General features: G+C 36.7%; 2 protein-coding genes across 2 annotated transcripts; both read right to left on the bottom strand.

Annotated features, from left to right (window-relative positions):
* Window positions 1–249: 249 nt before the first annotated feature.
* LOC124403137 (P2Y purinoceptor 13-like) lies at window positions 250–3,764 on the bottom strand. Its single transcript, XM_046876752.1, has 2 exons — window positions 3,439–3,764; window positions 250–1,595 (listed from the first exon to the last, which is right to left on the bottom strand). Exon 2 carries the CDS (start codon window positions 1,585–1,587, stop codon window positions 577–579), a length of 1,011 nt encoding a protein of 336 aa, XP_046732708.1. The 5' UTR covers window positions 1,588–1,595; window positions 3,439–3,764; the 3' UTR covers window positions 250–576.
* Window positions 3,765–6,071: 2,307 nt separating this feature from the next.
* LOC124403161 (P2Y purinoceptor 12-like) lies at window positions 6,072–10,033 on the bottom strand. The gene is made up of 3 exons (XM_046876779.1): window positions 9,876–10,033; window positions 9,066–9,119; window positions 6,072–7,346 (listed from the first exon to the last, which is right to left on the bottom strand). Exon 3 carries the CDS (start codon window positions 7,330–7,332, stop codon window positions 6,262–6,264), a length of 1,071 nt encoding a protein of 356 aa, XP_046732735.1. The 5' UTR covers window positions 7,333–7,346; window positions 9,066–9,119; window positions 9,876–10,033; the 3' UTR covers window positions 6,072–6,261.
* Window positions 10,034–16,096: the final 6,063 nt, after the last annotated feature.

Raw genomic sequence — 16,096 nt, forward strand, 5'->3', positions numbered from 1 at the left:
AATTTTATTCAATAAATTGTAGATTACAAAAACAAACATTTGTTTAAATGTAGCACAATTACATGATCATACAAGAATATCAGTTCATACATTATCAATATTATTTTTATAATATTTGTTTTCTATTTTTAGATATATCATCTTGTCCATTAAATGTATAGAAAATTGTACATATATATACTGTAACACACACACACACACACACACACACTCACACACACACGCTATATATATATATATATATATATATATATATATATATATATATGTAGAATAATCATCCCCATCATGACTTCATGATGATAAAGCTGAGTAAAAATAATGACCTTTTTAAATCATAGCAAACACTGATAGGCAGAAACAAATATTTAGGTCGTTAATGTGAAATTGTGCACATGGTTTGCTTCCTGATGTGGTTTTAACACCATTCTGCTGTCAGCATTCTGCAGTGGAACGTTACACACTGTTGTGTCACAGCAGTTGCCCATGTTCAGACTTTGTAACAGCATGCTTGCCTTAAATTACAATTGCTTAAAAAGTATGAAAAAAGTAACATTTACAGTTTTTATTTTTAGCTTAGAGAGTAGTTTCTGAGGACTGACATGCATCATTGTTTTTTTTCCCGAAAGACGGAAAAAATCTTTTAAGGTCACATATCTCCCAAAACCTTTCCCTGAAAGCTTTGCAGAGAAAGAAGTAAATTAAGGGGTCCATGCACACGTTTAACGCTGAAACCCAGAGGGTTAAGTCCTTAACAATTTTCAGTGCAAGTTTGGAACATGAATTATTGCTTTGAACCTGTAGTTTAGTATAAGGTATTCGAATACAGTGGTAAGGTAGATAACAGATAACAAAGACCAGAAGAATAAGAAAAACCCGAAGCTTTGCTTTACGCTTCCGCTTGTCATTGTTGCCGCGAGACCTTTGGTATGACTCCAAGACCGTCTTGGCAATGCAGGAGTAACAAAACACAATTATAACGAACACTGTCCAAAAGATCACTTTGCCGACCAGGACGACTCCCTTGTGCCACATAATTCCTAGTTCATTTTTCATGGCTATGCAGAACTCTCCGGTCTTATTCTTAGGGTCTTGGTTTGATGTTATCATGATAGGTAATGTATTAGATCCGATCAGGGCCATCCAGAAAAAGACCGATACGGCATTACTAAAGAGCAAGTTCTGAAAGAAATGACTTCCTCCAGACCGGACGATCTTTAAATAGCGGTCAAGGCTGATGAGTCCCATCAATATCACACTCATGTTCATGGCCAGGTAGAAGATGACGCTTGAGTATCGACAGGCAAATGCATGTATCCCCAGGGTAGCGTCCGGGAGCTCGCTGGCACCTCGGAAAGGGAAGGTCAAGGTCATGAGCAGGTCAGCCGCCACCAAGTGCTTCAGGTAAACCATGAAAGTAGACTTTGCATGAAGGTGTAGACATATCCAAGCTACTATCAGGTTCAGCAGAAGAGCAGGTGGGAAAATCGTGAAATAGAGACTGGGAAGTGCAAACGCCCATGCTTTTTCATTAATGCCACATTGCAAGTTGTCGTCATTTGAAATTGCGGTTTTATTTGAAGTCATCTTGATACCTGAAAAGCAAATATTTCATGAGTATCCGTGTGTTTAACATACGAAAAACATACAAAATTTTCATTATTTTTTTTTCTCGATTTCTTTCTATTAAATCAGTAATGCCAATGCAAGATAAGTAATGGCTTGCAAGATGAGGTTTTACATTTGCAGACAAACCAAGATCTTATCACTAAGTTGTTGCAATAGCTTTACAAAAATCCACCACATTACTTTATAAAATATATATACGATTATTGCCCTGTACAAGCTCAAAGAGCTTACAAAATTGCATCACATTTAAAATCTCTAAATGCATCTGCAACTTCAGGACATCTGTGTACATGTGGGTCATATGTAAAAAAAAAAAAAAAGTTTTCTGCTGGACAAAAAAAAAAAAGATAAGAAACGAACTAAATTAAAAGATAAAAAAAAAGTTGTCAAATCTTATTTATTTTCTTTCTTTTCCAAGATATCTTCCAAAATCTGAACCTCTCCCTCGCACACTCGCATAACGTTAACACCCTCAGCTTTCGAGATTTTCGGCGCAAGATTGTGAAAAGAGTATGGGTGCAACCTGCATCTCTTTCCTAATTTTAGGTTGCAAATTTCTTTTTAGCACAGATGTGCCTGTATGAGGAAGTTTAGTATCTTTAGCGGCACGCTATCATTCTTCTCAAAAACTAGTGAAGTATAAGTGAAAAATATTAGTGAAGTATAAGATTGCCATGGCAGCCCAAGTGACACAGAACCAGGATCATACCTGGAATTGTCTGAGAATAATCTGAATTTCTGAGGTAGCTACCTGAGGTACTCAAGTAGCTAAATGCATTCAGGACTAATATCTAAACAATAAAACAGGGTTAGAGGAATATAATCCAGGATATAATAGGGGATATCATGTGTCACTTCTTCTGGATCTAGTTAAAGCATTAAAGCTTATCAAAACAACCCCTCATCTACATTTGGACATTCGGTGTCACCCGGATGAAGACGGGTTCCTTTCTGAGCCTGGTTCTTCTCATGGTATCTTCTTATAACATCTCAGGGAGATTTTTCTCACCTATATCACCATAATCTATTTATTTCCGAAAAGCTGCTTTAGGAAATGTCAATTCTTAGAAAAAGATCAAGCATAAGTATTCTTAGAAGCATATCATTATTTTTATCTCATTATATTTACATTTAGGGTTGCACAACCACCAGAAGAATTGCTTTTATGTATCTGCAGTAGACTCGTTCACCCGTGTTTGGCTTCGAAAGACAAGACGCAACAGAACAGTCATCTCGAAAGTTTCTGTATACCCTCTACAAAATCTCATTTCAGGAATTGACAATGTATTTTGGTTCCACCTTCTAATGTTCTTTAAAGAACACCACAGCAATCCTTTTTTATATGGTTTCTGTTACATGTATTGTTAAAAAAAAAAAAACAATGAAACTGTCACGGCTGTATAAGCTAGTTCATCACACCAGGACCCTGGAGTTTAGAGATGAACAAGATACACAATATACCAACATGATGAGACAAAAGATAGCAGAGATCTGTGCAGGTTGCAGAATATAAATCATGGATTGTGTGTTGATGGAGGATTTCTAAAAGGTGAAGTGTTACATGCAATATTTCCTACATTGCATTAAAGTTGTAAGTGAGTGGAATAGTTGCTACATTAAATAACATAAATAGTTGCAAAAAAATTAGCAAAAAAGAGAGAGAGAGAGAGAGAGAGAGAGAGAGAGAGAGAAAGAAAGAGAAAGAGAGAGATCCATATTAATTATAATTAATATTTAATATACAATAATAAGCTCTGTATAGATACAATTTCTCATAAAAATAATTGGACAAGAAAACATAGCACATACCGTTTTAGGATGCGAGAATGTAAAAACCACTCTGATGTCTCGCAAATTTGTCAACAGCCTGTGCTGTGAAGTAACACTAACAGAAAATGAGTGACACAAACACACCCCTCAACTTGACAGCTTGCTGGTGGTGTCAGCAATACCTAGTACACAGTGTCTTTTTGGCCGATTTGCAAACCACATAACCACAGCCCAAAAAAAAAAAAAAAAAAAAAAAACACATTTCTGAAGCGTGCCTGCCAATGATGCAGTTTTCTAAAACGTGCCTGCCAATGATTTCATAAATTCATCTCCTGACACCTTTACACCTGACCCCTCGCATAGTAATTGCCCAAAAAAAAAAAAAAAAACAGATTTTGCTGTCACTAAGTACCAGTAGTGGTCACTAACAGACAACATATTGTCACATTCCTACTGCGTTACAAAGGTTTTATCCTTATATATTAATTCAAGTTTTTTAAGGGGATCATGAAGATAATTATATTATTATTATTGATGAGGAATATAAAGAAATAATGACAATATTCTCTCTCATTTTCATTTTTTCCCCAAAAAACATTACATTTTTAGAATTTGTCTTTCCAAGCTCTCATGTCTCAGATCATATACCTGTGTTTCAGGTCCTAAGGACCTGTAAATGGTTGTATGTTATGTATTTTATGTATGTTATGGTTGTATGTTATGTATCTGAGTTTATTTCCCACTGTGGGATAAATAAAGGTATACCTTCTCTTATACCCCCCCGTTTCTAAATCTCTATGACAGGGACTTTCCAACAATAGGATTGGACCACCGTTGCTTCATTTGAAAATGTGACGAGGGTCACAAACATAGTGATGCAAACTTCCTTCCTAATTTTAAACTGGGTATGAGGAAGTCTACATGTCTTGGCAACAAGTTAACATTTATCTTACTTATAAGAATGCCATGGCAGACTTTATTTACATGATGCAGGACCAGGATCACACACACTCTTTATTCTCCTGACATCAGACTGTGTATAAATTTCTACCAGTGGTGCCCTATGCATTTCACACCTATGCCTTCAGTGGTGTCCTACCTGAATCAATCCACCTTTGAATGCCATCAATAAGACACATTGATATTATAGAGAAATGCAGCATCACAGACAGGCATCTCATGCGGAGAGAATGAATGTCATTACTAAAGCAAGAAACAGTTATGAGGTTAATATTGATGTATGCAGGTGGTGCAGACGTGGCTGCAGTGAAAGGAGACTTGTTGAATTGTGTTCATTCAAATTTTCTTTATTTTTCAAGAATTTATACAGAGGCAAATTGTGTGTTTTTGTGCAGGAAAGAAAACGCAAGAGTATAAACGGTTCATAAAAAAGCTTAACAACCGTTTTGAACTTTTTTGGCTGACTTTTCCTCACGATGCCAGCTTTTCTTGAAAGGTCCGCATTGTAAATGTCCTTGTAAGTGTATCTGTCACCAAATCAATTTCTCCTTCTCTGTCAGTCAACATAACCTTAGACTTGGTGGCACTGCTCCAAGATGCAGTGCCCTGAGAGAAAAACAATAGAATACCAGGAATAATTCCATACATATTCATGGAGTTAGTGATTGAGTTTAGGCCAGAATACTCAAAATGCATTGCAATTTACAGACGTTGACATTACAATGGCTCATTGTTACAGTGTTATTGTGTTGTGCTATTACACTACAATTCGCTCACCCACTTTCGGTAATATCGTGTGTGTAGTTCTTTCATTAGTTTTGTTAGTTTGGTGTTATCTTGTATTAGTTTATGTTTTTATGTAGCACCTTGTTTCCTGGGGGAACGTTGTTTCAGTTCACTTTTTTATTTATTAAAAGAACAACACAGCATCCTTGTTGTAACAGAAGGAAATATTTACATTTGTAAAAATATACAGGTAGTCGTCGACTTACGACCACGATTGGGACCGATAGACCAGTCATAATACGATTTGGACGTAAGTAGAGTAGGCTATATGTACAGTACTGTAAAATGATGCCGGAAGCTGGTACGCACTGTCGCACTGTACATATAGCCTACTCTACTTATGACCAATTCGTGTTACGACTATGACAGTCGTAACACGATTTGGTCATAAGTAGAGTAGGCTATATGTTCAGTACTGTGAAATTATGCCGGAAGCTGGTATGCACTGTCGTACGCCACGGCTAGCGATTGTGGTGTAAAGTCGAAAGGTTGTAAGTCGACGACTACCTGTACACCATATGGACAAAGGTTTATGGACACCTGACAATAAGGTTAGTATGTGCTTTGTGAACATACCATTTCCATTTATTCCAACCTGCTGTTCTAATAAATTCCACTTTTCTGGGAAGATGTTCCACTAAATTTTTTGAATGTGCTTGTGGAGATTCATTCAGCTGCAAGGGTGTTAGTAATATAGTAAGGTTAGTAAAGTAAGGTTCTAATGTAGGTTAGGTAAGTGCCTGGGGTTCAGTCAGCATTCCCATTCATCCCAAAGATGTTCAATAGGGTTGAGGTCAGAGCTCTATAGAAGGAGATCTTCCACTCCAACCTATGGGAAGCATATGTTCATGGAGCTGGCTTTGTGCACAGGGGCATTGTCATGATGGAAAAAATTTGGGTTTCCTAGTTCAAGTGAAAGACATCCTATACAATTGTGTGCCTCTAACCTTGTGGTAAAAGTTTGGGGGAAGAACCACATATGGTAGGAAATGTCAGGTGTCCCAATATCTTTAATTTTAATTTTATTTCAAAATGATGTGTTTTTTCTAACCACATTACACAGTATTCACTGAATATACAGTCTAGAACATCAACATTATATACAGAACTTGTGGACTATATTTGCGATGGGCGGTTTTCCATTTGGTTGCTTACTGCAGGAGTATCCGTACTAAACTGCAAGGCCCTGCACCTTCCAGGTGAGACTCGTAGGATTTTGAATAGCGTGTCCCTGAAGGACGTGCAGAGGAAGAAGTAGATGAGCGGATCTAAAAGTGAGTTCAGAGAGGACAGCCACAGTGTACTCTCTTTTACCTGGAAAAAGACAAGCTTTTGTTGACAGTCAAACCGGTGTTCCCTTGTCTGGCTCAGTGTATAAGGCACTCGGGCAAAGTGAAATGGCACGAAGCATATGAAGAACACTGCAAGAACGAGGAATACATTCACTCTCACTTTCTTTTTTCTCTGCTGGCTTTGAGCCGCCGTGTTTAGAATGCGAGTCCGGGCAAAAGAGTTGAAGAGCTCTTTGGTGATCAACGTATAACACACCACTACTGCCACCAGAGTGCCCCAGAAGATTATTTGGCAGATATGGTTCACCACTTCATGCCACTTTAAGCCAAGTTCAGTCTTCAGGCTACTGCAGCTAAATTGGTCCGATTTTGGCTCCTTGCTGCTGAGAATCATGTTGGGGAGAGAAAGCGCCAGCAGGGACACCCAGATAGCAGCTGAAAGGAGCTTCCTGTTGGCCAGCCGTCTGGAACTGGTGCCAACGAAAGGGTTGAGCGTTTTTCTACAGCGGTCAATGCTGATAAAGCCAAAGAAAAGGATGCTGATGTACATAGTGAGGTAGAAAACCACAGAAGAAACACGGCAGACGAAGATGCGGAGGCCCACCGAGGCCATGTTGGAGTCAGACAGGATCTTAAATGGAAACGTCAAAGTCATGAGAACGTCAGCCACAACAATGTTCTTTAGGTAAATGATAAAATGAGAGCGGCTGGGGATGCTGAAGAACACCCATACTGCTAAACCGTTTAGGATGAGTCCTAGCAGGAAGAGAAAAGAATACAGGATTGGGAACACTGTTGTCTTCAGGACGTTATTACGGGAACAGCCTTGCCATGATGAATTCGTCAGGTTCCTGAAATTCTCCAGGGTAGTTGACAGTTCTTCTGTGAGCTCCATGATTTGCAGGATTTCTGTAGGTAAATAAAAAGCATTGAAAGGATGTGGTTATCCGTTTGCAAGACTGAAATTTTATTTACTTCATGGTTCAATGTTTTGTTGAGGGCAAGTTTAGCATCTTGTGGTAATAATTTCGACAGCACTATCAGATGTTGGTATTGGAACACTTTTTACAATTACGAGCAAATGAGCACGTTAATGGAGCAAAGCCCAATTCCAATATCTGTATTTATTGAGTCCTAATCCAATTTAAATTACAATGAGACGGGATGCAAATGAGTATCTGAAGAGTTTTGCTCAAGGGAGTATTGAGTATAAAGCGTTCGAGCAGTAAGGATCTGCTTCTTACTTCCAAGCCCTACAGAAATGTATATTTTTGTCATCCATTCTATTTTACTTTGCCCCATTTTATAAGTACTGCAATTTCTATAGCATTCACACGGTTGGACTAGTGGTACATTTAAATTGCAGTACCAAAGTGTTTTCTTTGTTTTATTTTTCTCCCCATCCTATTCCCTCATGCCGGACCGTCGTAAAAAGCATATTACTGCATGTATGTATGTGTATGTGACGAATAAAATTTGATTTGATTTGAAATTGAAGTAGAAATTGTGTACTCTGAGATTTATTTCAATATACTGTGGTAAACAATTAAAAAACTGACTGAACGTCATAACACAGACGTTCCTCATTTCAGTATACTACAATTTACTCTTCTAGCTTCTGCATCTGCATGGCAGAGCCGTGTATAGAATTCAAATATTTGTATATTCATTATGAATTATGTTAATGTGAATTCTGTGAGAAAGCATGAACTGAAAACCACATTCTAATTCAGCAGAAAGCTGCATTAATGAAATAAGACTGGGGGCTAAGATGTAATTTAAGGCGAAAAGAGATAATAAATATGATCAATTTAATGCAGCTAAGTTAAATAAAAAAAAAAATACCACTTACAAATTAAGTACAGCATTTTTTACACTGATTTTACACCAAAAGCTTTCCTGTGCATCATTTATTTTTATGTTTTCGTTCACCGGTTTATTAAAATGTATTTTCTAAATATCTGTCTGATGCACACAAAGTTTGAAATTTAACTGATGTCTGATTGAATATATTAATAAAGGCTGAGCTGGATTCAGTAAAATTGACATTTATTCCTTTATTACATTGTGTTTTTGTCTCTTTCTCCTGTTGGTTACATTTTATAATTAGACAGAAGGCAAACAAATGAGAAAACAACCAAAAAAATCTATTTTTACTTTACTTTTAACTTAAAACAAATTATTTAACAAATTATTTAAAAAAAATATCTAGTACAACATTCTTCATATATATATATATATATATATATATATATATATATATATATATATATATATATATATATATATATATATATATATAAATAATTTTTTTTTTTTTTTTTTACAGGAAAATTTTAATTGTGGAACCTGATAGTAATGTGCCATTAATGTTCTGCAGAACTACAAAGCGAAAAAGCAAACCAATGTTTGCATAAACCCAAATTATATTTCATGACAAACCTACATTTACATTTTTGTTTGCATTTTATTATAAGCATCGCTTGTTAAGACAGTGATCTATAAACAGTAACAATATGGCTTAATGAAACATTAAAACTCAAATCTTGACTTACATTACCACCATTTTGGAACATTGCCACATTGAAAAAACATAAGTAACAGTTCATGTCTTTTACTTGCACGTACCTGTTTCACACACGTTGTACTTCTCAGTCTGATGGTCCTAGTCTACATGGTTGTCTTGAAATAAGTTCAAAGTTAGACAATGACAATGTACTTTCTCTTCTGTTTTTTGTTTCCTGACATGCTGTGTCAGGAGAATAGTGTCACTATGTAATACACACAATCATTTTATTATTATAATTAGTTTTAATGTTAATGTTAGGAAACTGGGGTTAGAGCACAGGGTCAGCGATACAACACCCCAGGAGCACAGAGGGTTAAGGGCTTTGCTCAAGGGCCCAATAGTGGCAGCTTGGTGATACTGGTGCTAGAACCTCCGACCTTCCAACCCGGAGCGTTAACCACTGAGCTACAATTTCCCCAACAATGTATAGCTATTTTAATATTATTTTATATTTTCTTTATGATCATTATCATGATGATGTAAAATAAATCCTTTTATATTTAAAGAAATAATGTCAAATCATTTTTTATGATTTTTGCATACAATTAGCCTGTTCTTACTCAATATTAATTGATATATAATGAGTTTGAATAGTGTGTGCCATGGGCTTTGTGATGGACTTGTATCTGCAAATTTAAGATCCAGCTGAAGCCTGACCATGGAAAATATACAATAAAATTAACAGTGGGCAGCCCCTTTTTCTGACTTCTCCTTTTTCAAGAAATGCTGAATTGACTCATTGCCCTGTCAGCAGAAATGTCTATTTCAAGCCTAGTGAAATGGTATGCAGAAGAGTCAAGCCTTTAACCCAACATTAAGATGGCTTATAGTCAGCATTGCATCATTAAGGTGCATTAAGAAATACTCACAGTACAAGGTGAAAATTCCAACATGCCTAATATGAAGCTGTCTGCATCAACATGGTGCATCAACAAAAAGCATGAAAGTTCATGTCCATAGGTGTCCATGAATGAGTGTCCGTTTCGTGACACTAATGATCTAAGAACTTTTTTGCGACAGACTGAAGGATACTTCAGAGTGACTTCACACCCATCTCGCATAAACAGAATTTAATCTCGCTGCCCTTGTTATGCCTCACCACAAAGGCTCTTTATATTGATAGAGCAACCTACCTCATTCTCATATTACATACTAGGAAGTATTAGCTACACCCAAATGAATGTACTATTCTTGGTCATGTCATTGAACAGTACACTGGGTGTGGAATGTAAAGACATTTACACCAATGGGAAAGGTTTTTTCCATTAATAGGAACTCATTTTACATTCCCTATCATTTTACAGGCTGTCATGTCATTAGGAAACTGGCTCAAGGCTAAATGGCAGCCCTTTCCGCCGACAGCCGGTGTATTTATGTGGATGCTCGTTCTTAATGTTTTGGATAGAATTTGGAAGGTTCATCTTCAGTGACCAAATAAATTCATTTTAAGGTTATACTGGCTATATAGTCTTACATATTATATATTATTATAAGTTATATAGTATTATAAGTACAACCCCAATTCCAAAAGTTATGACTCTGTATAAAAGGTTAATAAAAACAAAATACAATGATTTGTAAATCTCATAAATCCAAATTTTATTCTCAATTAAACAAAGAAAAACATATCAAATGTCAACACAGTCTCACCCCACAGCCTCACATATCGACGCTGTGGATGTTGCGTCGGACGGCGTCCACATCCGATGTCGAGGGTACCCCCTTCGCGTCGCTTTTTGACGTAGAGGGACGGGAAACCCTTCGCTTCGCTTTTTGACGCAGATGGACGGAACCCCATTTGCGGGTTACGGTTAGGGTTTGGGTTAGGGTTAGGGTTCGGGTTAGGGTTTGGGTTAGGGTTTGGGTTAGGGTTAGGGTTAGGACTACGGACATCTTCAGGATTTTTCGAAATTTAAAAATTATTCCTGTACACTTATTATGATAGATAATACTTTATTCAGTGTATAGGACAGCGATCTGCGTTGAAAAGTGTAGCACACGGGCTCTCAACCATCTGCGTCGAAAAGCGAGGCGAGGGAAGGTTCCGTCTCTCGTCAAAAGCGGCGAAGGGGTACCCTCGGCGTCGGATGTGGACGCCGTCCGACGCAACATCCACAGCGTCGATATGTGACGCTTTGGGGTGAGACTGCCCTGCAAATGTTTCAACTGAAAAAAACCATTTAAAGGGAAATTTTGAATTTGATGGCTGCATCAGGTCTCAAAGTTGAGACAGGGCCATGTTTAACAATGTTAGTAAGTTTTGGTAGAAGAATGTTGTGCCATATGTGTCTGATACAGGATTCTAGCTGCTTAACAGTTCTGGGTGTCCTTTGTTGTGTTTTTCGTTGCATGATGCATGCATGGCTGAAGGTCTAGACCGCAGGCAGGCAAGTTCAGCACCTGGAATCTTCTACTACAAAGTTATGCTATTGTAATAGATGCAGTATGCAGTTAGCATTGTCTTGATCAAATATGCAAGGCCTTCCCTGAATAAAAGATTTTATGTGTGGAAGCATTTGTTGCTCTAAAACCTGCATTCTGAATTCACGAAGCCTTTCCAAATGTGCAAGCAGCCCATTCCACAGGCATTAATGCACTCCCATACCATCAGAGATTCAGCTTTTTGAATTGAGCGCTGATAACAAAGCAGAACGTCCCTCTCCTCTTTAGTCTGGAGGATGAAGTGTACATGGTTTCCAAAAAGAAATTAAAATTCTGACCCAACTTTTTAGAAATTAAATGTACATATTGTCAATATGGTCACAGTAAAATCCTGGTCATATTCTACCATCACTACCATGAAAGAATAAGTCAACTTTTTGGCATTGTGAAGTCTTGCCAACCAATCCGTCAGGTTCTCAGCATTATTCTTACTGACTGCTTCATTACTTCTTTGCCATGCTTTTATAAGTTAGCTCTTTGTTTGTTGCTGTGATTTATCATCCAATGCCTGCCTCCTGGCTTCATTGAGATTTTTACCATGCACATGGATTCAATATTTTGCTTTCTGTGTCTCCATTGTTACACAATAAAACAAAAACACCTACGGATACCAGGGTTTTAAGAACAGGAAACCATGTGTTATGTCTCAAACTTGAGTTAACGTGTACGAGCCTTGAATTTGTGTTTGGAATTATCTCCTGATGAGTAATATGGAAAAAGCAGAGAACCTAGTCCTGATCTAGCTTCCTGATGAACACCAGTCGCAAAATAATAAAGTATGCTTGATTTATAAAGCACTTAACATGTTTTTGTCTAATCTTAATCCAGTTTCATTTTAATGGTTATTTCAGACAGAAGTATTTTGTTATAATGATGTCATTGTTAGCAATTTTGGTTCCTGTTCTAATGCAGCTGTACTACTGAAAGTGAGAAATTATTTATTAGTCTGCAGTCATTTTTACATCATTTAATTCCTTACATAATATATTTCAACACAATATTTCACATACAATGACTTCAGCAGAGGGCAACAACCCATCAGCAATATCTTACTTTTTTCTTGCATGTCATAGCATTATTTTTGTAAACTCTGCAGATTTTTGCTGTAGCCCAGGGGCACGCTGGTGTTTGCACATGTACCAATAGCAGTCTAATCCTCGCTTTATGCAAATCCAGATATTGCTTTAGATTCTGTTCCAGCATCAGTAGTAACATAGTTTCTGCATTTTTTTTCTCTCAAAATGTTCATTTGATAAGACTTCATGTTCAAATGAAATCTTTCTCTACAATAACTCCTATTTTGCCCTGTTAGAGGTTACTGAGTTATTAAGTTTACAACCTGAGAATAAACTAAATGTGATAGATATTAAAGATCTTATCTATGTCCTTGATTTATTCGTTCAAAAGTGATAGATCCTAAAGAAATCCATACAAGTAGTTTTGTCTGTATCATCACTTCGGTTTGATTTTCCTAATGCAAGAAACACTGAGGCCTTGTTCTCACAAAAGGTAGAAGCAAGAAAAAAGAAAAGCAGGGAATTTTACACCGCCTCTGGTTTTCCATTTAAAATCCCAATGTCTGTGCCCCCTTCTTTCGGCCTCAAAGCTTTCATGTGCGATCTGCGCTACCGTCGCCCTACCCCTGCCAAAACCAACACCTCCCTCGTTGGCGACGGTGACGGGAAAGGAGCGGATACGTTTTCTTCCCTGCATAGTCTTAAAATCAGCTTTTGCCTTAGATAGTTTTTGGCAATTTTGCTGTTGTACCTCTTTCTCATAGCAACAAAAATAAAAGCAACACACTGATGAACAGCATTTATTGGGCTCCATTTTCCTATGGTTAAATATTTCAATTTCTGACACTAGTAAGTGGGACTTGCAAAGATTAAAGGGAAATATTATTACTGCTAGTTCAGATTGGTTAGTTAGTGAACTATGAGTAAAGCATTAGTATTTGACACTGGTCATCTGAACAGATTTTACAGATGAAGAGGTGAAAGAGCTGAACATGCAAAAAATAAATAAAAAACTGCTGATATATTGCTTTTTTGGGGTAGAGATGGCACCAGTAAAGAACAATGTGGAACTGTGGGTACAGAAACTTTTAAGTTAAAATACATTTTCAAAAGAATAGTAATGAAAAATTCAAAACATTTAAAAAATGTAAACAAATTTTTTACTTTTTATTTCAGAATTATCGCACAAAATTCATCTTAAAAGCCATCCGCAATTATTCAGGGTTCGTTTTTCTTTCAAGAAGTGCAGCTCGTATGTTTCCCACCTCTTAAAAAAAAATACCAATCACAAAAAGCAGGAATTTTGCAGACAAGTCGAGGTTTAAACAGAACAAACTTGGCACCCATGTGATGAGACACATGATCTTAAAAGTAAGTGGCGTCTCATGGCTGTGGTTTCTTCAATCCTGGACTCTCTGGGCTGGTGTTCAGAAACATCTGCTTTCAAAGGCAGCTGTTTGTTTAGTGTAGGGTTACTGTTATGCTGGCAGTTGCCTGATCAGCATTTTATATAGTGGCTGCTTTTCAACAACTCCAGCTTCTGGAATCTAGCTGACTGCTTCTACAAGGTTAGGAAGAAAGGTCTCAGCAAGCTGTCTACGCTACTCAAAGATATAATATCGTTTAGAGACCATTTAGATTTTTGGGTCAGGCCAAAATATAAACACAGGCCAGAATACATATTTTCTTTTTTCTTCCCAATTAGACCACCACACTGTAACACTCTACATAGACGACATAGAGAGTAATTCAGGATTGGGATTGAACCCCAACATATTACATATTACAATATAACATATTGTCAGAAAACACACACACACACACACACACACACACACACACACACACATATATATATATACAACAATGGGTATATAAGTTTGTAATCTTGCATACCATTGTAGATTTATTCATTGCTAGAAACTCAAAAAAATTTTGTACGTCGCTCTGGATAAGGGTGTCTGCCAAATGCCGCAAATGAAAATGGGTGTGTTTTGTTTTTTGTTTTGTTTCCAAACACTGGTTTTATTAATCATTTCCTCTTTCTTGTGGAGTTTCCATGATCGTTTTTTTTTTTTATTTTTGGTTTTCTTTTTAAACTACAAAACAGTTTTCCTTTTAAAATATGCACTATTGAATTTGCTGAATGTTTCTTGTATGGGGTTTAAAATCAGTAATCATTGAAACATTTCACATTTTAGTTTACATTTTAAAGACTATAGTTCTGCTGTTACAGATGGTTTATACATACCATCATTGGGGCTAATATTTTCTCAGTTGTAACAAAGTTCACAATATTAAATAGCCTATGCCCCTGATTCTGCATTGCTGCAAAAAAATCACATTTCTTTTACACAGAAAATGGATGCTGAGTTCAGAAAAAGTTTTATGAACTGCCTGCAATTACATCAACTCACCATAGGGGTCTCCAAATCCCCAAACTGACGAATACTCTTTACTCTTGATTTAAGTTTTCCAAAAAAAGTGTCTTTACTGTCACCTTAGATCAGATGAACCCACTGCATTCCCAGTAGGATTTTATAGGCTATATTAAGTCTTTAAATACAACCTTAACTGTGTATTGCTGATTTGTCACTTTGTGTTGATGTGGTGGAATGTCAGCTCGAGATTATGCGTAGTCTTTTTATCTAGCAAGTGATTCTCGTGCGTAATGTTCTGGACTCTATTAGCTGACCCAGTTTTGCACACAGCTGCCGACCGGCATTTTGTTTTACAGCCAAATGTGGTAATTAATTTTTGCTTTAATGTATTTGAGTACTGAGTGCTGTATAAAATAAAAACCCTATAAGTGAATTTCAATCAAATGAGTAATTACAGTTGTGGAGCATATTGTGTATACTGATCAATTCAATTCAATTCAATTCATTTTTATTTGTATAGCGCTTTTAACAATGAACATTGTCTCAAAGCAGCTTTACACAGATAATGTGGTGATTAAAAGTAAATATGTTCTTTGTAAGGAAGTTTGTCCCTGATGAGCAACTGTGGTGAAGGAAAAACTCCTCGAGATGGCATAAGGAAGAAACCTTGAGAGGAACCAGACTCAAGAGGGAACCCATCCTCATCTGGGTTGCACCGAATGTCCATTTGAAGCAGATATACAATGTTGCGGGGTACAGTGTTGATGTGTTGATCAGTTGAAACAAAGTCTGTAATATAATAATGTATATCTTTTGCAGAATTTCATTCCTTTATCTGAAATATTGGTAACAATGTAAACATGAATAGGGGTCATTCATCTAAAATCAGGTATTAATATCAAGTTCTTTTTAAGTAAAGCACAACAATTGCTTTTTTATCTGCATCTGGTTACATTTAATATTTGAAATGTCCTTCTACATATACGACGACCACAGCCTTCTTAATCATGAAGACTTTCCTGTGGCAGAAACCCAACTATTACCAACCTCTGACACAGTAAATATTAATAAACACCAATTATTATTTTTTTTTTATAACAAACAATTTGTGAAATTTTTTTTCCTATAGAAACAATAATATATTTAAACATGCCACAACCACAGACAGAACTGCAGTGGAATTAAATTTAATCAACAGAACAGAAAAGTTGATTTTTTTATTAACTTGTGATACTTTTCGATGTAACGGAT

The sequence above is a fragment of the Silurus meridionalis genome, chromosome 20 (genome assembly GCF_014805685.1).
Source record: "Silurus meridionalis isolate SWU-2019-XX chromosome 20, ASM1480568v1, whole genome shotgun sequence".
Taxonomy (NCBI): domain Eukaryota; kingdom Metazoa; phylum Chordata; class Actinopteri; order Siluriformes; family Siluridae; genus Silurus; species Silurus meridionalis.